The 22,690-nt window shown below is 38.1% G+C and overlaps 2 protein-coding genes across 3 annotated transcripts in view; both read right to left on the bottom strand.

The window, feature by feature from the left end:
• TMEM135 (transmembrane protein 135) overlaps window positions 1-22,690 on the bottom strand; it is a 247,886-nt gene that overhangs the window by 19,196 nt on the left and 206,000 nt on the right. For both annotated transcript variants that reach the window (XM_061120243.1, XM_061120253.1), the window contains 2 exons: window positions 5,911-5,952; window positions 3,049-3,195 (listed from right to left, as the gene is read on the bottom strand). In XM_061120243.1, the coding sequence (XP_060976226.1) occupies window positions 3,049-3,195; window positions 5,911-5,952 (189 nt within the window). The remainder of the gene's footprint in view (window positions 1-3,048; window positions 3,196-5,910; window positions 5,953-22,690) is intronic.
• LOC133067541 (2-iminobutanoate/2-iminopropanoate deaminase-like) lies at window positions 665-1,651 on the bottom strand. Its single transcript, XM_061158532.1, has one exon. The coding sequence runs from the start codon at window positions 1,545-1,547 to the stop codon at window positions 1,134-1,136; it is 414 nt and encodes a 137-aa protein (XP_061014515.1). The 5' UTR covers window positions 1,548-1,651; the 3' UTR covers window positions 665-1,133.

Raw genomic sequence — 22,690 nt, 5'->3', positions numbered from 1 at the left:
TAAAATACCTTAAATATTTGAAATGTAATTGAAGATGTATTTGTTTGAAATATACATTTCTTTGTATAATGTACAATTAAAGATTTATTTTATTTCCAAAGCTCTAAAAATTTCCACTCTTGCAACATATCCTATACCTAAGATTTGCTCCTTATTATTCCTATATCTACCTACATCTTTCAGAACTTTTCCTTCTCCTTTCCACACTTGGCACATTTGATTCAGTTTAGTCACTCAGTCGTGTCTGACTCTTTGTGACCCCATGGACTGCAGCACACAAGGCTTCCCTGTCCACCACCAACTCCCAGAGCTTACTCAAACTCATATCCATTGAGTTGGTGATGCCATCCAACGATCTCATCCTCCGTCGTCCCCTTCTCCTCCTGTCTTCAAGCTTTCCCGGCATTAGGGTCTTTTCCAATGAGTTGGTTCTTCGCATCAGGTGGCCAAAGTACTGGAGTTTCAGCTTCAGCATCAGTCCTTCCAATGAATATTCAGGACTGATTTCCTTTAGGATAGACTGGTTGGATCTCCTTGTAGTGCAAGGGACTCTCAAGAGTCTTCTCCAACACCACAGTTCAAAAGCATCAATTCTTCAGTGCTCAGCTTTCTTTTTTTTTTTTTTTTTTTTTGAAAATCTGCATGCAATTTTATTTCCACTAGAAAAAATATTATCTATATAAAATTTGGTCCAGTTTCTTCTCCTTTATCTCTGCCATTCAAATTTAAATGCTTTAATTTTATTCCAGTAAAAATCACATATCTGACATAATAGAATACTTCACATCATTAAATTAATAGGGTTTAGTTGAATTAGGTGTGCTCTTTCTTATTTCTCAGGAATAGTAGCTCATCTTTCCTATATGTTATTTCCTTCTACTTTTATTCTTCTGAGTTAACTAAGTAAGGCATGTCTGTTTTCCCACATCCAGCAATACAACTGTTATAGAAGTGTAGTTTATAACATTAGTAACTAGATTCATCATTAATCTTCAATTCATGTTCAGTTCTCCTTATTATATGGTATTTCCATAATATCTCCAGATACTTCAACCTTACCCTTTCCAACAAAGATTAAGCCATTAAGTTTAAAAATACTATTAAATTTCCAAACTAAATAACACTTGGCCCACTTAGAGTGATGGTGTCGTGAGAGGTCCTTGCACAGCTATTGCTTCGATCTCAACACGGCCTCCTTTGGGCAAAGCAGCAACCTGGTAAGCAGCTCTCGCAGGAAAACTACTCTGAAAATATTGTTTGTAGACATCGTTGACAGTACTGAAGTCATTTATGTCAGCCAGCAAAACAGTTGCTTTTACCACATTTGTGAAGTCACAGCCTGCTGCTTTCAGAATCTCACTGATGTTTTTAAGAGCTTGTTTAGCCTCTTCTGCCACCCCTCCTGGCACAAGCTGTCCACTTGCAGGGTCCATGCCTAGCTGTCCTGAAATGTAAATGGTCCTGTCGACTAACACAGCCTGACTGTAGGGACCAATGGCCGCGGGGGCCTTCGCGGTGCTGATCACCCTTCTGACCAAAGACGACATGGCTAACCCTTTTCCCTTGCTCCCCTCGGAAACAACTACGCAGAACACAACTCTCGCTTGTGCCTAATCTGACTGACCAGCCGGGGCCAGAATCTCCTCTTTAAAGTGTCGCCGGGGGCTCCAGTGCTCAGCTTTCTTATAGTCCAACTCTCACATCCATATATGACTGCTGGAAAAACCATAGCTTTGACTAGATGGACCTTTGTTGGCAAAGTAATGTCTCTGCTTTTTAATATTCTGTCTAGGTTGGTCACAGCTTTTCTTCCAAGGAGCAAGCGTCTTTTAATTTCATGGCTGCAGTCACCATCCACAGTGATTTTGGAGCCCAGAAAAATAAAGTCTATCATTGTTTCCACTGCTTCCCCATCTATTTGCCATGAAGAGATGGGACCGGATACTATGATCTTAGTTTTCTGAATGTTGAGTTTTAAGCCAACTTTTTCACTCTCCTCTTTCACTTTCATCAGTTCTTCTTCGCTTTCTGCCATAAGGGTGGTGTCATCTGCATATCTGAGGTTATTGATATTTCTCCCGGCAATCTTGATTCTAGCTTGTGCTTCTTCCAGCCCAGTATTTCGCATGATGTACTCTGGATGTAAGTTAAATAAGCAGGGTGACAATATACAGCCTTGACATACTCCTTTTCCTATTTGGAACCAGTCTGTTGTTCCATGTCCAGTTCTAACTGTTACTTCCTGACCTGCATGCAGATTTCTCAGTCAGGTGGTCTGTTATTCCCATCTCTTGAAGAATTTTCCACAGTTTGTGGTGATCCACACAGTCAAAGGCTTTGGCATAGTCAACAAAGCAAAAGTAGATGTTTTTCTGGAACTCTCTTGCTTTTTCGATGATCCAGCGGATGTTGGCAATTTGATCTCTGGTTCCTCTACATTTTCTAAATAAAGCTTGAACATCTGGAAATTCATAGCTCATGTACTGTTGAAGCCTGGTTTGGAGACTTTTGAGCATTACTTTGCTAGCATGTGAGATGAGTGCAATTGTGCGGTAGTTTGAGCATTCTTTGTGATTGCCTTTCTTTGGGATTGGAATGAAAACAGACCTTTTCCAGTTCTGTGGCCACTGCTGAGTTTTCCAGATTTACTGGCATATTGAGTGCAGCACTTTCACAGCATCAGCTTTTAGGATTTGAAATAGCTCAACTGGAATTCCATCATCTCCACTAGCTTTGTTCATAGCAAATATTAATCTGTTTCCTAAAGTTCCCTATTCTAGCCTCCTGCAACTCTGCTTAGTTTGAAATAGGAAAGTATTTCAATTTTATGTAAATCTATTTTAAAGGCATATAATGGTCTATAGTCCTGCCAGAAATAATAAATACACTCTCTTGCCATCATGTGCCTTTTTATAAAACTCTATGCACAGTTTCTGGTATAAAAAAAAATTCATTACTTGAAAAGAAAACAAAAAGAAAACTCTGGCATGGCAAAAATATCATATAAAACTGACAAAATGTGCTAAAATATCAAGATAAAGAACTCACATTGAATCCACAAGCTTCCTGACTAGAGCAATTATATTCATTCCCCTTGGTTTTTCCTCATGTTTCTCAGTCTTTTGTTCCACTTTTGCATATGCTGCCTCTGGTGAATAAGAATGTGTGGGAATTTCTTCCTTCCCAACAATGAACCTAAAGAAAAGAACACAATGAGAGGCATTTTTTCACCTAAAAAAAAAATCAATGAGAAAATAAACTGATTTTGTTTATACACAAATACACTGTGAACAGAACCTTATCATTTGAAATAATATTTTCTGTAACTTATATAAAATCTAATCATCCTTTAAAAGAATAGACTTTTGAAATGTGAATACTCAGAAACTGTTAACAGCTATTTAACAATGCAGCATCTAAAAATCAAATTAACCAAGTAAATACAGCATGGCACTTGGATGAAGCACCTTTTAACTTAGGTCACCGCCCTTTTTAAGGCATTATGCACCTTAAAGTCTTTTCAAACAGAAAAGCAGATGAACTATTAATTTGGGTCTACTAATTAATGACAAAATTTCTAATTTTTCTCTAAAATGACAGCTACAGACAGCTACAACTGAATGCATTTCTCATTTTTTATTCTAAATTTATATATAATGTCACTGTGAGTCACAAAACAGCTACAGTGCAGTAGATGCTCATCTATACACACACAAGAAACAGAGGGAACTACAGAAGGAGAAACACACAGTGTTATTGTTCTGTGTCTTCCCCACATTATTTCATCAGAAAATTTCAAATTTGATATTATTCTAATCTACTTATTTCTCTTGGGAAAAATTTAATATCTAGGAAGAGACATCATTCTTGTCTCATGAGAACTGGGCTATATTTTTCCAAAGACAGTACAAAGAAAACATTACCAACTGTTAGATATCACTCACAGTATCCTTTATTGGAGTTTCCATCTCTGTTCTTTGTACCATCACTAAAAGAGTTGCTGTTCTTGCAAAGAATAACTAAGCTTTCCTTAGTCAACTGTGCCTGCTGAACTTTCAGAAAATATCACAAAATAGAGATAAAACAGGAGATTGATAACACTACACTAAAATTCTGGAACATGTGGGCTATGACAAATTTAAATATTCTTAGGTTTGAGAAAATGCTTCCTATGAACAAGTGCAACCCTTCTGCTTAGGACAAACTTAAAACTCTAGTTACCAGTGTAAGGAGCATGCAATGAGACTGTTTGCCACCAGGGGGCAGCTGCGCCTCCTTGGTATCTGCTTGGTTAAGGGTGGATGGAGAGTTTAGGGTCTGTACTACTGCTCTTGAAGAAGACAAAACTGTGCTAAAACAGATACAATATCATCTCTCACACCTTTCGTAACACTGTCGCTATTTTGGCCAGGACTGACCACTCAAAGTGGCGTTCACCTCCTTGGAGATGCTGCCCCTGCTGTAAGCCTCCTTTCTTTGCGCTCTCACGGCCCAGGGAACCCCTTCCTTACTATTATATCCAGTGCCTGGGCACGCAATACTTAGTTAATACACAGTGAATGAATATAGTATTCAATCGGAGCATTTATGACTACATGACAGGCACAACACTGAGTACTTTACAAATATATCATTTAACCCCCAGAGCAACACTATGAAGTAGTACCATAATTTCCATGACAGTTAACACGAAAAAGGCATCCTTTGTCATTACAGCCAAAACACAAAATACAAATTACAGCCAAAAATAACTGTAAGTATTTGAACTTGCAATAATTTGACTCTAATGCCTGGGTTCTTAGTCTCCAGGCTTTGTACACTAACTATGCTTCAAACTATGAGGAATCAGACTTAGTCTACTTTCAGATTTCTGCATTGGCTCTTCTCTCATGGTTCTGTCCTTGACTCTTTCTATTCCCATAACTTCCACTATTATCTGACAGAACTAGCAAGAGTTAACAATCATCTTTCCAGAATATGTTCCTATAATACAGAGAAAATGTTAAGTGCAAATAGTCCAAGTCAGTCCTTCATTATAAGCAGATTTGAAGAAAACACGTACAAATATCAGACACATTGTGAGTTACCGCAAGGATTCTGGGAGTCTAAGGAAAGATTCAGGAATAAGGTAAAGTTTTCTCTCTAGGAAAACCAACTTTTGATTTTGTTACCAACTTTCAGTTTACCAAAGAATTCTATACAGTCAGTGCAACAACAATAAAAAGATATTTTCTAATAAGTTTCATGGTCTTTAATGAAACATATGACACAGAGAAATTACTGCTGTGTTTTATGATTCAGTTATTATTACCAAAGAATTTCCACAACCAAAACTATTTCATTCAATAATATAGAAAGTTTAATTTCCTAATATATGTGAAAATGCTTGGTGAACTATAAAATTCAATGCTAACCAACATCTTTACAGTATCGACTATGTGTCAATTACTGTGATAAGAGATGATCTACCAGGTAAAAAGGTCAGTGACTCTAGTGAAGCTTATAATCCGAAATGTGTTTGATAACGCATGAGTCCTGCCCTAATGAAGCCCGTAATCTGGTGCCACACAATTAAGGACTTAGTTTTCCAGTAATTGTTCACATGTAGCTTTGTCTTTCCAAGCTCTTTGAACAGAGCGTTCTTGTAATCTTCTTAAACACCCTAGAGTATAAGGCACACAATAGGCCCCCCAAATAGTGGTTGACTGAATGACTTATTTTTAGGAGGAAAATTAATAAATTACTCTGTTAGTGAAATGTCCACAAAGCCACTTTTGTAACTTTTAAAATTACTTGCAACTTAAAAGTGGAGTCATAAATAAATAATTATGTACAATGACATTACATTTTTTTTTAAAAAAAGCTAACTTGCACATTCTAACATAAAGGTATATAAAAGATGTAACTTACCTAAGTGCAGAGAATGTAAATCCTTTCAAACCATCTTTGCACCTAAAACAATAAAAATTTACAGTAATAAAATGATAACTTATTTTGAAATATAAAGCAGTGGTATTAAATAGCTATTAAAATTTTTCCTGAAAATGATTTTCTGTTAAGGTGAAATTCTTTTAGGACAGTGATCTGAGCAGTACAAATGGCCAAAGGAACAACAAACAGTAAAGCAAGCCACCTAACACAAAATGATTAAAATGATAATGCCTCCCCATGTCACACTAACACAATTTAAAGCTCAATTCTCTGATTTGCAGGCTGAAGAGAGATTTAATGTAAATCTTCTACGGGATCCACGTGGACTTAAAAGGAAGGCTGTGAGTGGAGTATTTTTCATTCCACCCAATCCTGGGGGGAGCAATTTGTTGTGAAGAAAAAGGCCACATATGCCTGCTGGGTGTGTTTTATATGTAGGTCAACTCAGGGTCCTGACTCCTCTTTACTTATTAATTCAGTGAGTGCAGAGCAATGTACAGTTGGCAGGTACAAAAGGGCTTCAAGTTTAGTTCAACAGTTTTAACTTCTGAGCAAGGCCAATCAGAACAGATAGCGCAGCACGAGGACCGGCAGGCGGAGGAGGAGAGCAGAGGGAAGACTGCAAACGTTACGGAGCGCTTACTATTGCTGGGCACTGTTTGCACCCTTTATATGTGCCGTCTCCCTCAATTACATCATAGTTCTATAAACAGGTGTATCTCTACGTCACGGCTGTGCAGAGGCCCCCAAAATGTGGCAATCTCCCAGAGGTCACAAAATAAACAGTAGTCAGAATTCATCTGACTTAAAAATCAAGGTTTTCTCTTATACCTCCTCCTAAAACAGGATATTCCTTTTAATTGAGGAGACTCAAGCTACATGGCAATTAAAGGCAGGGGAGAAGGGAAGACTCTGATTGGCAAAAAGCATTTAAACAAGGTTTTAAAATAGGGGCCTTACTATACTGGTCTTAATGGTCTACTCCACTGTAGGTACCATCAAGTTACCAGCGAATCTTTGTGGTTCCGGTATTAAAATTCCTTGGAGAAACTACAGATTGGTCATATAATGACTCTCTAACATACATTACTATTAGACACTGGGTATTCACAGACAAAAAGCATAGCCTTAAATCTAATTGGGCAATTCTATCTGTATGTCTTTTATATGAAAGGTCACAAAGGAAATGAACAAAAATAAAAGAAATTGGTCTCGAAATTTTTAAATATACATTTTTATTGGAGGACATTATAGAATCTCAGGGAAAAAAACTTAATCCATGTGCACTGAGATGTTTTAAAGAATTAAGAATTCAATTAAGCACTATAATCCACTTTGTGGTCACGTTAACAGAATGTAACCAGAGAATTTAGCTAACATACTATGTAATTATCTACCCTGTACAGAATGAGGGTAAAGGCAAAATAATTCATATGTTAAGCTAAAAATGTGCATGGGAAAATTACAGCATTAAAATTCTTCCAGTTATCTGTCTTCATCTGAAGAAAGTGTTTCTCAGTAATTTAAAACCCATAATTGAGTAATTTCTAGATAGATGGGGTGGTGAGGGGGTAGGCTGGGAGCCTACTGACTGGAAAACAGAGAGCAACAGATTGATTAAAAGATTATGTACAACTGGGAACAAATTTTGGTGTTGGTATGTTATTGTTAAAGGATAGCCATTTGTCTTTGCGCAGTGCTAAATAAAGGATTCTGACAACTTGGTCTAGTCAGGATTGCATTATTTGTGACCTTAAACAATAAATCTAACTGCAGACCAAACATCAAAAAGTAGCTTTCAAATATAAAAGGGCATCCACAAATGAATTTGCAATTTCCTTATGATGGAAGTTTGGTTCTTTCAGCAGAACCCTGTGGGAAGCACTTCATATTGATAAAGTCTTAGCATGGATTCAAAAGGGGCTATTCTTCTTTCCATTCATGTGTATAAGGTCTCTTAATGTAATTGAGGGTCAGATGTCTATGTCAAAAGGACAAAAAAGTAATTATTCCCAGAAAAAGAATGTTTAAAACAGCAATACTGGCCTGCATTCTGACATCAAAAGTATCGTCTGAGCCCTAACCTAACTATGAGACACTACAGAAATCTGTGTTAAACGTAAAAAGTATGATATAAAGATTTATACAAAAGAGATCCCATTAAAAGAAAGGCACCCTCACTATTAGATGGGTCTGGTTATTATAATGTAAATCAAATCACATTCTTCATTCAGATATTAAGGCTGCTTGATTTATTCCACAAATACTACTATAATGCCTACTATGTGCAAGCTCTGGTATAGGTTTTAAGGATTTAACTGTGGACAACACAGGTCTCTGCTTTCCTACCACTGACATCTTAGATGGGGGAGAGAGAGGATTAAAGAAACTAAGTCAGTCATGTGGTGATAACTACGATGGCAAAAAGCAAAGCAGGAAAAGGGGAGAAACAGTGTCAGCCTGGGCCTTTTGTGTTTGTTTTTAATCTAGTGTGATCAGGGAGTAGGCTTCCCTGGTGCCTCAGAAGGTGAAGAATCCGCCTGCAAGGCAGGAGACCTGGGTTCGATCCCTAGCCGATCCCTTAGAGGAGGGAATGTCTGCCCACTCCAGTATTCCTTCCTGGAGAACTGTGGCCAGGAAGGGCCTCTCTGAGAGGTGGAGTTTGGTAATTTGATCAGAAACCTGACTGAATTGAGGGAAGGGCATTTCGATTTGAAGGAAGAGGACAGGACGCTATGTGGCGTGTTAGGAGAACAGCCAGGGGCAGCTGGAGATGAGGCCGCGGTACCAGCGGCAGGAAACGAGGGGGCGAGTGGTCTGCAGTTCCCGCAGGCGCAGCAGGCGTGGCAAGGACTCCGGGAGGTTCCCAGCAGAGGAGTGAAAAGAGCTGTCTTAAATTCTAAGATAACAGATTGGCTGCTGGCTGGAAAACAGACTACCGGAGGGCAAGGGTAGAGTCACAGGGCCTAATTAGGAGAAGAAAGGTGCCTGCGGCTGGACCAGACTGCAGCGGCAGACGTGGACAGGAATGACTCCGAATGCGTTTCAAGACAGAGTGGGCAAAATTTCTTGAAGGTCTGAATGAATGTGGGGTATGATAGAGAATTTACAAATTATTAAAATATTTTTGGTTTGAGTGAATGGAAGGATAAAATATCCATTTACAGAAGTGAGAAAGACTATTAGAGAAACAGGTTTTGAGGAGAAAAATCAAAGCTCTGTATCAGATGCGTTGTTTGAGATGCATGTGAGCTATAAATGGAAATGTTAGGGAAGCAAGCAGCTGGGTATGCAGCTTTGGGTTCAAAGGAGAAATCTCATCTAGGAATTAAATGTCAATAAAGAAAATAAGAAAATGAGCATTTTTTATTCCTCCATAACTTGTAATGCAGAAAATCTCTTCCATAAAAGAAAAACAAAACTTCATTTTGCTAATAAAATCATTCTCTAATACAAAGTCATTCTAATTTTTTTCATTTTTTGAATGGGCATAAAAAGAATGCATTTAACTCATGTATACACAAATTCTCCTATTAAAGTTAGTCTGTGCAACTGTTTATAATAGCCAGGACATGGAAGCAACCTAGATGCCCATCAGCAGATGAATGGATAAGGAAGCTGTGGTACATATACACCATGGAATATTACTCAGCCATTAAAAAGAATTCATTTGAACCAGTCCTAATGAGATGGATGAAGCTGGAGCCCATTATACAGAGTGAAGTAAGCCAAAAAGATAAAGAACATTACAGCATACTAACACATATATATGGAATTTAGAAAGGTGATAACGATAACCCTATATGCAAAACAGAAAAAGAGACACAGAAATACAGAACAGACTTTTGAACTTTGTGGGAGAATGTGAGGGTGGGATATTTCAAAAGAACAGCATGTATACTGTCTATGGTGAAACGGATCACCAGCCCAGGTGGGATGCATGGGACAAGTGCTCCGGCCTGGTGCACTGGGAAGACCCGGAGGAGTCGGGTGGAGAGGGAGGTGGGAGGGGGGATCGGGATTGGGAATACGTGTAGATCCATGGCTGATTCATATCAATGTATGACAAAACCCACTGGAAAAAAATAAATAAATAAATAAATAAATAAAGTTAGTCTGTGCAAATGGCATAAATAACTGAATCTACAGTTACTAAATCTCTACAACTGCAAGGTTCTATGCTACCTGTGATATAAAACAAAGCCAGGAGACAAAGAGGAGAAAAGAATTTGCAGCATTATTTCAAACAACTTAGCTGATAAACAACTACTCATAGAGGGTCAGGTTGGAATCTCATACTATATATGATGTTATTGTATTAGAACACTACTTTTGGTCAAATAGTAATAGGAGGGAAGCCACAAAGACAATTTTTTTCGATTAGAAATGCAAGTGTTGGTCAAAGAAACAGCTCTGCCCAGAAAGATTATTTATTTCATTCTTACTTCCATGAAATTCCTTCCATGAGTTACTGGAAATGTCCCATGATATCTGGGATATACTTTTTTGAGATACAAAATATACTTCATTACAACATTGTACCAGCAGAGGTCACTAGTAAACCATTTTTGGAAGAATTTCTAGCTCTGATGTGATTTCACAATCATTTTCTTGCACATTTTCTTTTAAAAACAAATTCATAGGCATGCAAAATATTAATTCTAAATAAGTTTTAGTTAAACTGCATTAAGTTCCCCTAAGTAAGTATCACTAACATGAGACTTTTAATGATAGGTGATATTCATGTTCCTATTATTCCCGAAGTTATAAAATCTCTAAGAACACCCTGACACTTGGCACCAGCATAGAATCTGGCCACGTAAATGTGCTGCTTCATTGTGTGCTTTTTAGTAACCTGAAAACACTGAGAACTATTTTGACTCCTACCATTTTTTGTCTAGTCAGTTTTCATTTATTTGGTTAGATATAACAGACATAAAAGATATACTTTTATAAATCTCCTTTTAAATATTTCTAAGGCAGTACATGATGCAGTGGAACAGAAACTAGTTATAATTTGCCTGTCAACCTACAGCAAATCGCTGAAGGGCTCCATCTCGTCGCCTTCTAAAATAGGGCTGGATGTAAAAGACTGCCATAATGGCTTCCTTAAATGATTTCCAATTCGGAAGTTTTATCACTTATTACCATTTTATTTACTGCTACTATTTAAAATAATGATGGAAAATAAATGACTTATTCCAAATCATTTATAAATAACGATTTTGCCGTCAAGAATTAAAAAAAAAAAAAAAAAAACATACAAATCCCTGAATTTATTTTGAGATTACTGGTTGCTACTAATATTACATTTGCTTACTGCTTATAAAATTTATACACGGAACTTACTCCTGCAAAGGTTGAAAGACACCTCCTCTTTTTTTAACTGTAAGATTACAAGACCAACTACTGCCATAAATATATATATGCTACAGAAAGACCTGTAAGAAACACTGCTAAGTAAAAGAAGCAATTCTATAATCTAATGATAAAAGGTTACATTTTTGATATATTAAGCATCAATGCTAAAATATTATCAATGATAAAACATAAAATGCTGTTTTTTGTATACATATAGAAAGTTATAGAAAGTGATCAAAAGTATACACCCCAAACAGTTACTAGCAGTCTACCTACTGAAGTGCCCATTTAGTCGCTCAGCTGTGTCCAACGCTTTGCGACCCCATGGACTGTAGCCTGCCAGGCTCTGCCGTCCATGGGACTTTTTTCCATGCAAGAATACTGGAGTGGGTTGCCATTTCCTCTTCCAGGGCATGGGTTAAAAGACATGAAGGAAGAATGTAACTTTTTACTCTCTATATTCATATATCATTTAAATTTTCTATAAGTATACATTTATATATTATTTGTATAGTTTACTTAATTAAAAACATCAGTATCTGAACATTTAGGATAACACTGTAAAAGTTATTCATCTCTATTTCACCAACACCTTGGCAGAGAATGTGAAAGTCAGTCAACTTCACTAATTAATACTGCTATAAAAGTTATGCTAGAAGGCATAAAATTAATAACTAAAACAAATGATGTAGATAGAATTTTCTGAAATTATGATCCCAAAGAACATGGATAACTAGGGGACTACGATGACAAAAAAAGAAATGCTGAGTAAGTATCATTTCAGAGTTCTTTTGTCCTTTTTTCACTCACTGAATTGGTTAGAAAGAAACTCACAAATTGGTTAAACATTCTAGCATCTACTTTTATTCACTCAACATTTACCAGGCATCTAACATACAGAAGAGACTGTGCTGCAGACCATTTAAGCAATGCAAAAATAAATTATATACTATCTCATATCATTAAAAAAGGCATCTGCAAAGTTATATGTATCTTTGTCAAATAAATGAAAATAATCTGAACTAAAAGTTATGACACAATTGCTTGATTACTTTATTTCGACTTTATGAGTTCAGCTTCAAATTTCTTTAGTCCTGCATTTTATCTCCTTAAATTGTTTGATTTGTGAAAAGCAGCAGGGCTCTTCTTTCACTTATGATGGGATTATGTCCCAATACACCCATCCTAAGTTGAAAGTGAAAGAGGAGAGTGCAAAAAAACAAAACATTCAGAAAACTAAGATCATAGCATCTGGCCCCATCACTTCATGGCAAATAGATCGGGAAAACAATGGAAACAGAGACAGACTATTTTGGGGGGCTGCAAAATCACTGCAGATGGTGACAGCAGCCATGAAATCAAAAGATGCTTGCTCCTTGGGAGAAAAGCTATGACCAACCTAGACAGCATATTAAAAAGCAGAGACATTACTTTGTCAACAAAGGTCTGTCTAGTCAAGGCTATGGTTTTTCCAGTAGTCATGTGAGAGTTGGACTATAAAGAAAGCTCAGCGCCGAAGAATTGATGCTTTTGAACTGTGGTGTTGGAGAAGACTCTTGAGAGTCCCTTGGACTGCAAGGAGATTCAGCCAGTCCATCCTAAAGGAATTCAGTCCAGAATATTTATTGGAAGGACTGATGCTGAAGCTGAAACTCCAATTCTTTGGCCACCTGATGCGAAGAACTGACTCACTTGAAAAGACCCTGATGTTGGGAAAGATTGAAGGCAGGAGGAGAAGGGGACGACAGAGGATGAGATGGTTGGATGGCATCACCGACTCAATGGACATGAGTTGGAGTAAACTCTGGGAGTTGGTGATAGATAGGACTGTGTGCTGCAGTCCATGGGGTCGCAAAGAGTCGGACATGACTAAGTGACTGAACTGAACTGAAACTATAATTTAGTAGCTGAAACTGGATCGACAACTATAGATTTTGATTGATATTTGTTTATCATAAGAATATCAGAAAAATTGAGATGGGATTAATTTAAAGATTTTATTTTAGCTTTGTTTTTAAAAAATCTTCAGTGTTTTAATTACACATGTACACTCCAACAGGTTAAATCAATCATTTCAATTTACTACTCAGAACCTGGGATGTGCAATTAAAATACACTTCTTTGCTTAAACATACACAACAGGTTTTTTCCTCCTAGGTCTACTATTATTTTAAGAATAAAACAGACTCAGAGAGTTTGGTTTCAGCCAACATATGGCACTTAATATGTAAAAACAAAATAGCTGATATTATGGTCCTACTTTAAGAAAGCTCATACACAAAATTCTTAAGTTGGAACCGCAACAGATGAAGAAATTTGTGGAAGATTACTTTGTTTGTTCATGAATACATCATAGACCTTCCAAACAATTTTTAACTGCTTTCTTTAAAAGTGATTTTCCCCACTGCATTAAAAATATTATTTTTGATTTTGGTAAATGTTTTACAGTACATTTATTTCACATGGAATGGAACACTGGTACTTAGCTTTGTTCTCAATAACCTAAGGAAAGTTGGTGAAGCAAGGCAGCAGTTATGGGTAATCAAGTGTGATTGTAAGTCCCCAGATGATTATTGTGTACTTTTTTCTAGTATGTCTTGAATATAAATTGGAAACATTTGGATTCAAAATTACAGTAACAACTCCAATAGAATCATATTTCTCCTTAAACTTGGAAAGGCTGGAACTGTTTTTCCTTTAAAATCTAAACTAAGGAAGGTCATGCTCCAGGTCTTCTTTAAGAAGAAACCAAGAATCACCCTCAGACTGTTTCTAAAAGAAATGTTAATTAGGATGAATCTCCCTCTCAAAATGAACTAGTAATAACAATACTTGTTTCTGTTCATTTCAATCCTGTCCAACTCTGTGTGACCACATGGACTGCAGCACACCAGGTTTCCCTGTCCTTCAGTATCTCCTGGAGTTTGCTCAAATTCATGTCCATTGGACTGCAAGGAGATCAAACCAGTCAATCCTAAAGGAAATCAACCCTGAATATTCAACAGAAGGACTGATGCTGAAGTTGAAGCTCCAATACTTTGGCCACCTGATGGGAAGAGACAACTCACTGAAAAAGACCCTGATGCTGGGGAAGATTGAAGTCAGGAGGAGAAGGGGACAACAGAGGATGAGATGGTTGGATGGCATCACTGACTCTATGGACATGAGTTTGAGTAAACTCTGGGAGATGGTGAAGGATAGGGGTGTCTGGCGTGCTGCAATCTGTGGGGTTGCAAAGAGTCAGACACAACTGAACAACAACTGTCCACTGAGTTGGTGATGCCATCCAATCATCTCATCCTCTGTAGTCCTCTTCTCCTCCTGCCCTCAATCTTTCCCAGCATCAGGGCCTTTTCCAATGAGTCAGCTAGTCAAACTAAAATATGTATAAAAGAAGTAGATTTTACTTCCATTGACCTAAACTGTTTCCAACTCCTAAGGAAATGGCATATGTTTACACTTGCCAAATTAACAATAGGCAAAAACCAAATTTAGGAGCAAAATTGTGTTTTACATAAATCCAAGGAAAAACTTACCAAGTTTCTTAAAAGCATGGCATTACTAAGGACAAAAATTATTTACATTAAACAAAAATTCTAACCACAATACTGAACCAAACTATTTTTTAAAGACCTTAAGATTGTCAAGTATTTTCACTTTTTTCCCTCCTATAATGGTTGGGAAAAAGATTAAAACAAAGATTTTCAATGATATAGGATCTCTGAATCAATATAATTTATTTTCAAATGCACATTAGTATCTATGTTATTAAAATAATATAGCAGTTGGTTTGCATACTGAACAAAATTAGCAGCTATTTTGGCTATACTTTTTCATGAAGTTATGCATATTTAATATCAAAGTTCACATCTAAAATGAAATATGCATCTTTGAATAATGGAGCAAAAACACTATTTTGGAAGCTTTTAGAAAACTACAGTTTTATGATTAACTGAGTACTACAGAGTATCTAACTCCAAAAGAAAAGCCTTCATTTAAAAACTCCAGCTTATTTCATTCATCTCAAAGGTGATGGACCTGTGTTACATATGACAAAAATTGGGCAAGTTAAAATACTGGAATCCCGCTAGACTATAAATGGTACTAGAAAAATGAAATATTGGAACTAAACTAACCTAAGAGAGTTGAACTGTAAGATCAAGAAACCAAGGCCTGGGGAGATTAAATGATCTGCCCCCAGACAGATTCTGGTCTAAGACAGCATCACACACAAGGAAATCTGTTTATATCCCCATAACTCACTCTCTGTGCCTGCTGGGGTCCCACTGGGGAGAAGAAATACCACAGGGAAGATGAGAGATCCTGGGCTGTAGGAGATAAATCACAAATCACCTGAATGGAAGGAGAGAGCAATATCCCCCCAACTAAAATCATGCAAAGACTTTACAAGGGACAGAAGAGCATGGACAGCAAGGAACCGAAACCCTCCCTGTGAAACGTGATTGGCCTGACTTTGTTCAGGACTCTTTGCTGCCTTCTCTTATCTACCTCCCTCTTCACAAGAGTGATTTTTTACATAAGTCTCTCCAAAACTTTGTGGACAATCGCAATCGGTATTAAATCTGCCACTGTTAGCAACTTGAATTCCCAAAGCACCTCAATTCCAAACAAGAGTACAAAAACAGGCCTGGAACGAGGCTGTGTTGTGTTCTCTCTCACACACCAAATAAGAAATGGAACTTCTGAAAGAGATTCATGAGATCACTTCTCCCTTATCTGTCTCTCAGCAGCAAACTGTATTAGCAGTTACTTTCAGATATATTTCACACTCTCTCACCTCTCTCATCTTGGTTACCCTGGTCCTTCCACATGCAATCCATTCTCCAACCACCCTCCTTGTTCAAGAGGATTGCTACCAAGTCCAACAGGAATGACAATTTCTCCCACAATTGTATGTGACTCTTTCTCAAACTTCTTTGCTTTTTGTATATTTTTGGCAGGTTTTATTTGGCTCTTGGTAACATGATAGCTAACACGACTGAGCAACTGAACTGAATGTGATAGCTAGTCAATCTTAAGGGAAATACTGAATACTCGTTGGAAGGACCGGTGATGAAGCTCCAGTATTTTGGTCATCTGACGTGAACAGACGACTCACTGGAAAAGTCCCTGATGCTGGGAAAGATTTGGGGCAGAAAGAGAAGACGGCATCAGAGGATGAGATGGCTGGATGGCATCACTGATGCAATGGACATGAACTTGGGCAAACTCTGGGAGATGGTGAGGGACAGGGAGGTCTGGCGTGCTGCAGTCCATGGGGTCACAAAGAGTTGGACAGAACTGGGTGACTGAACAACAGCAACGTGATACTAATTTCCAAAGTTATCTATTCCATCCTACAAAACTTAAGTTTCCACATGGCATTTTGTGTGTCCACATCTCAGAAATCAAAAGCAGTTTATAGAGCTTACGTCTTCAATAATGATGCTGGGAAACAGTTTGCATCATGTTATTATAGCATTTGGGCTTCCTTGGTGGCTTAGTGGTAAAGAATTCGCCTGCCAATGGAGGAGCCTCAGGAGACGCGTGTTCGATCCCTGGCTCGGGAAGATCCCTGGAGAAGGGAATGGGAACCCACCCCCGGATTCTTGCCTGGAGAATCCCATGGACGGAGGAGCCTAGCGGGCTACAGTCAATGGGGTCACAAAGAGTCGGACACCACTTAGTGACCGAGCAACAACAACAAAACCGCAGCATTTACTGTGTAATTAAAGTATCTAGAAATATGAACTGATCGACCACATAGTCAGGAAAGGCTAGGTCAGTGATTCTCAAAGCGTGGGTCTCCTGGGACAGCATCAGCATCCAATCGTAGTAACTTGTTAGAAACTGAAATTTTGGTTCCCACTGCGGTCCTCATGAGTTCAGAAAGTCTTAAGAGTGGGGTCCAACAACCTGTGCATTCTGTATTTTAACAAAACCTCCACATGATTCCAGCACATGCTCCAGCTTGAGAACCATCAGGCCAGGTTACATTGCGGTAATAGAATTTCAACAGTTTGAACAACAAAAGGTTATTTCTTGCTCATGCTACATATCAAACAAGAGTTGGCTAAGTCCCAACTACATGTCGTCTTTATTTCAGGCCTTAGGGTGATGGAGAAACATCTACTCAGATCTGCTGAATTGTCAAAGCAGAGGAAAAAAGAATAGAGGACACTGTGTTCTGACTCAAAGCTTCTGCTCAAAAGTAAACATAAATCATTTCCACTCATATTTTATTAGCCAAAGCAAATCTAAGGCCAGGCATGATGCTAATAGGTCAGTGAGTATAATGCTTCCCCAGGGAGAGACAGCAAAGGCTTTTAAACAATAACACAGCCTACCATAACACACCAAGCATATTACTGTTGAAGATCAATTTTATTTGTTTACTATATTTAACAAAATTCAAGGCGCAATTCCCCTTTCCTCCCAAATCCTACCATCACTTAGTCTTTCACATAATAACTTCAATGTTTCACTTTAAGTATGATAATTCTTAAAAATCTGTTGCTGATTTCAGAAACAGGCTTGTCTACAGCATATTAATCAGTATTTTATGTATATCCATAAACATGTGTATGTGCATTCTGAGCTCCTTTTTGTTTTAATTACTAAAGCATTCAGGAGTTTCACACTGTTCAGTTATGGATCCCAAATGCCTACATCAGTGCATAGCATACAGGCTACTCAATAACTTACGTTGAAAGAAAGAAATCTGTATCTGTCTAGTAACTGAAAACATTACTTTTGAGTAATTATATTTCTAATTGGGTATCATGTTTCTTGGACTCATTTTTTAACAGCAATTCTAAGCTTTTAAAAAATATTTAGTATCCAAAAATATGTTTATTTTAAAATCAGCTACCCCATTACGTATTAACAACTCCCAGTGTTCAACCTTAATATAAAATTTTAATAGTTTTTTCACTGATAATTTGGCATGAATTGACACTTAGACATAAGTGTGCATAAACAGGGATCTAAAAAGGAGTCTCTAATCTTTTCTGAATGAGGAGCTATCTTTTAACACCCGAATGAAATATAACAGTGATTGTGATATAAAGCTATCAAGGCCAAAAAGCAGGAATGGGAAGGCTGCTATAGACATGCTTACACTGAACTAGAAATTACAACTGAAAAAAAGAGGGTTTCCAAGGGACCGCTACTGGTAAAGAATCTGCCTGCCAATGCAGGAGATGCAAGAGACGTAGGTTCAATCCCTGGGCCGGGAAGATCCCCTGGAGAAGGAAATGGCAATCTGCTCCAGTACTCTTGCCTGGGAAATCCCATGGACAGAGAAGCCTGGAGGGCTACAGCCCATGGGGTGGCAAAGAGTCGGACACGACTGAGCGACTGAGTGCACAAAAGAGGCGAGCCCATAAAGTTCATAGGTCGGGGCATTATTCACACTCATTCACGCAGTTAAATATTTCACCAACATTTACTCCGAGTCGACTATGGACCAGATAGGTTGTCAAGTGCTGGGGACATCCAGAGTCCATGTTCTCCAGGAGCTCACATCCCAGAGGGTATACATATAAGGGACAGGAGCTACAGTGTAGGGAGCACTTTAATATGAAGCACCCAGTGCTCAAGGCGCACACGGGAGGGTGTCTAAGCCCGGCTTGGTCATGGCAGGCTACCCAGAAGAAAAGAGAGACTTAAGATGGCACATGCAGGCAGAAGAGGAGGAAGAGAGCAGACAGGACAATCCACGTGAGACTTAGCCAAGGGGGAACACTGGGCATTCTGGAACTGAAGAGGCTTAACGCGAGTGGCAAATGGAGATAAGGAAACAGAGCAGAGAAGGGCTTGGCACAGGCCAAACGTGTCAGAAACGAGTTTGAGGGATCTCACTGGTGGTCCAGTGGTTAAGACTCCAAGCTCCCAATGCAAGGGGCTTGGACTGATCCCTGGTCAGGGAACCAGATCCCACATGCTGCAACTGAGAGTTCGCATATCACAGCTAATGACTCCACACACCGCAACCAAGACTGAGGGTCCCACGTGCCACAACCAAGGCCGAGCTGGTGCAGGCAAATCAATTAATTCTAAAAAATGAGCTTGACAGGGGCTCTGTATCAACCTTGAGGGGTGGGATGGCGAGGGGTTGGGAGGGAGGTTCAAAAGGGAGGGGACATATGTATACCTATGGCTGATTCATGCTGAGGTTTGACAGATAACAACAAAATTCTGTAGAGCGATTATCCTTCAATAAGAAAAAGACACATTTTAAAAACATGAGTTTGAAATTTACCTCTAAGGCAAAAGACCCCGTGTCCCAGAACAGTGAAAGTGGCTCAGTTGTGTCTGATTCTTTGTGACCCCATGGACTATATGTACAGTCCACGGAATTCTCCAGGCCAGAATACTGGAATGGGTAGCCTTTCCCTTTTCCAGGGCATCTTCCCAACCCAGGGATCGAACCCAGGTCTCCTGCATTGCAGATGGATTCTTTACCAACTGAGCTATCAGGGAAGACAAGACCAGACCTGTGTTTAACAAAGATATTCCAAGTGTAGCTTTCATGACTTACTATTGAATCCCATCTTGTTGCTTATTTTTAAACTTCAATCTCACTTAATAGCATTTGTTTGAACTTTTAAAATATCAACTTAGAAACTGAATTCTGCTGAGAGCAACTGATATTAAAGCCACCTAAAAACCTATACTGCTCTTTAAGATAATAGATTAAATTACACATCAACTTTAAGACATTTTAATACATTCTGCCAGATTAACAAATTGGTTTTAAAATGACTCTTTTCAAAACTAAATGAGGCCAAAAAGTATCAAGCTTTAAGATACTATAAAATTCAAGTAATTAATACCAGTTAAAAGCCAAAATAAACAGCAAAAAACAAAAAACACCTCTATTTCTTGCTTTGCAATCAGGAATTTATCTAGACTATCTCTGCCAAAGAAAGTAACCTCATTTGCAGCATCCATAATGTAGCTGTAGATATTGCTCTGTGTGCATACAATTAATAAAGTCACAGAATTTACTTACTGTTGGGAACAGAGAAGGATGCTGAAAACCAAGACTGCCAATAAGGCACATTGGATGGAAGAGTTATATACCTTCGTATATAACGCCACATCCAGTTCTCTTGTTACTGCAATTTTCTTCCCAGCCCATTCCTAACGTTGAACATTCAGACACTCTTTAGTTTTCCTGCCATCGGCTGTAGTTTATTCAAACTTCTCTTGCAGGTTACAGGAAAACTGTGTTGTTTTCGAAGTGCTCTCAGTTTTTATGAATAGGTTCCTTCACAAAGGTCCCTTCTATGAGGATGACATGAGAAATCTTAAGTGTGATGTCCCTTATCAGCTTTGTAGTTCCAATTCTGTGGATCTTTTTTTTTGGCAGAGTTGGGCAGGGGGAAGGAAGATTAGGGTACTGGTTACAGGAATAATCTGATACTTTTGAAAACTGTAGAAAAAGATGTTCGATTTTCCTTCAAGTTTTATAAGAAGTAAAATTCTACCAAGGTAGAAAATGAGAATAAAAAGGCTTTATCAAACTTTTGGAAAAACCAAGTTTTTTGAACATACACATAAAATGTGACAACAGATTTATATGCAAACAGTCACACTTATCTTAAAAACAAAACAAAATCCTCTCTAACCAGCCTAAACGAGGAACAGGGAGGAATTAAAGGTCATCCAAAACTATTGGGAAGGCCCATATTCTTTCAAAGGCTTCCACTGTAAAATAGAGTTCAGTAAACAAAAACAACGCCATCTGGAAAGTATTTCTTAGACATCGATCCCGTGACATTGATAATTTCGAAATGCAGGAGAAAGAAAACACAGCTACTCCTACTTGGCCAATGTTCCATTTACTTTATCAGAGCCAACAATGTTAATGACTTAGAACAGTCTTAGGGTTATCATGAATTTCGGTCTCAAGGTTATCATGAATTCCAACAGAAAAGATCAGTCATCCACAAATAGGTCAGTAGATAAATATGGCCTGATATACTGAGAGGTTAATTCCTTTCCTTCTAGTGAGTATTCTCCCAGTTTAGACTCCATAATTGATCAGGCCAAAGACAGTCTGAGAATCTCATTTTTAATTCTGGCTCTTTCACTAAATAGTTACAAGATCTTAAAATGAAACTTCTGTTTTTCATCCTTAGTTTCTCTAAATATAATACAAAAAGATGGAATTGAATGACCCTGAAGATTCCTTACAACTTAAAAATTCTGATACAGACTGTTATCTGCAAATTTTCATGATTTGCTCCAACTTGATACAGTTGCAACCTGCTTCTGGGTTCTCAAATTTAAATATAATTCAACCAACACTAAATTGATATGAAATGGGTTTAAACATTCAGTTTGAGGGGCTACTGAAGATATCTCTTTATAGATTTTAAGTAGAAAAATATTATAAAATTAACATTCTACCCAAAGTAAAGTACCTTCTAATACAAATGGACAAACTAAATACTCAAATGTTCAAAATTATATTTTTACCTTCAGATAGCTTATCTATTTCTAGGTGCATGCCCAGTCGCTCGATTGCGTCTGACTCTTTGTGACCCTATGGACAGCAGCCCACCAGGCTCTTCTTTACCATGAGTTTTTCAGGCAAGAATACTGGAGTGGGTTCCTGTTTCCTCCTCCAGGGGATCTTCCCACCCAGGAACTGAACCTGCGTCTCCCATGCAGGTTCTACATTGCAGGCAGATTCTTCACCACTGTGCCACCAGGGAAGCCCACCTATTTCTGTATTGGTCTAATAATTTCTATGTGTGAAAATTACCTGAGATCTGTTGAACTAAGTACAGCAAATAACCGAGCCCCGTTGAAATAAGAATAGAGCATACTGCTTATAGCACCATCTGCGGGCTTCCCAAGTAGTCGTGCCAGTGGCAAAGAACATACCTGCTAACGAAGGAGACGTAAGAGATGCAGGTTCGATTCCTGGATTGGGAAGGCCCTCTGGAGGAGGGTAAGGCAACCCACTCCAGTATTCTTGCTTGGAGAAGCCCATGGACAGAGAAGCCTGGCGGGCTACAGTCCATAGGGTTGCAACGGGTTGGACACAACTGAAGTGACTTTGTATGCATGCACCATCTATATTTGTTAAAAGCTGACTTTCTGCAATATGCTCTTGCTTTACCAGTTTTGAAAGGTGGAACATATTCATGCAATACTTTATAGGAAAATGTCTTAGACTATTTAATATATCTATGTTCTAATGTCTAACAAGAAACCATCTTAAAACATTTAATGAGCCTACATTAGAAATGCTTAAAAATATATTAAAGATACTAGCAAGATCACACACATGCATATTTAGGATTATATATGCTATTTCTCAAAGATGTGCAAAACTGATGTACAGGCACATCTAAGTAGCTCTAATTAAATATTAATTCTT

The sequence above is a fragment of the Dama dama genome, chromosome 2 (assembly GCF_033118175.1).
Source record: "Dama dama isolate Ldn47 chromosome 2, ASM3311817v1, whole genome shotgun sequence".
Taxonomy (NCBI): domain Eukaryota; kingdom Metazoa; phylum Chordata; class Mammalia; order Artiodactyla; family Cervidae; genus Dama; species Dama dama.
The sequence above is the reverse complement of the archived record's forward strand: the minus strand, read 5'-3'. Positions and strand labels throughout refer to the sequence as shown.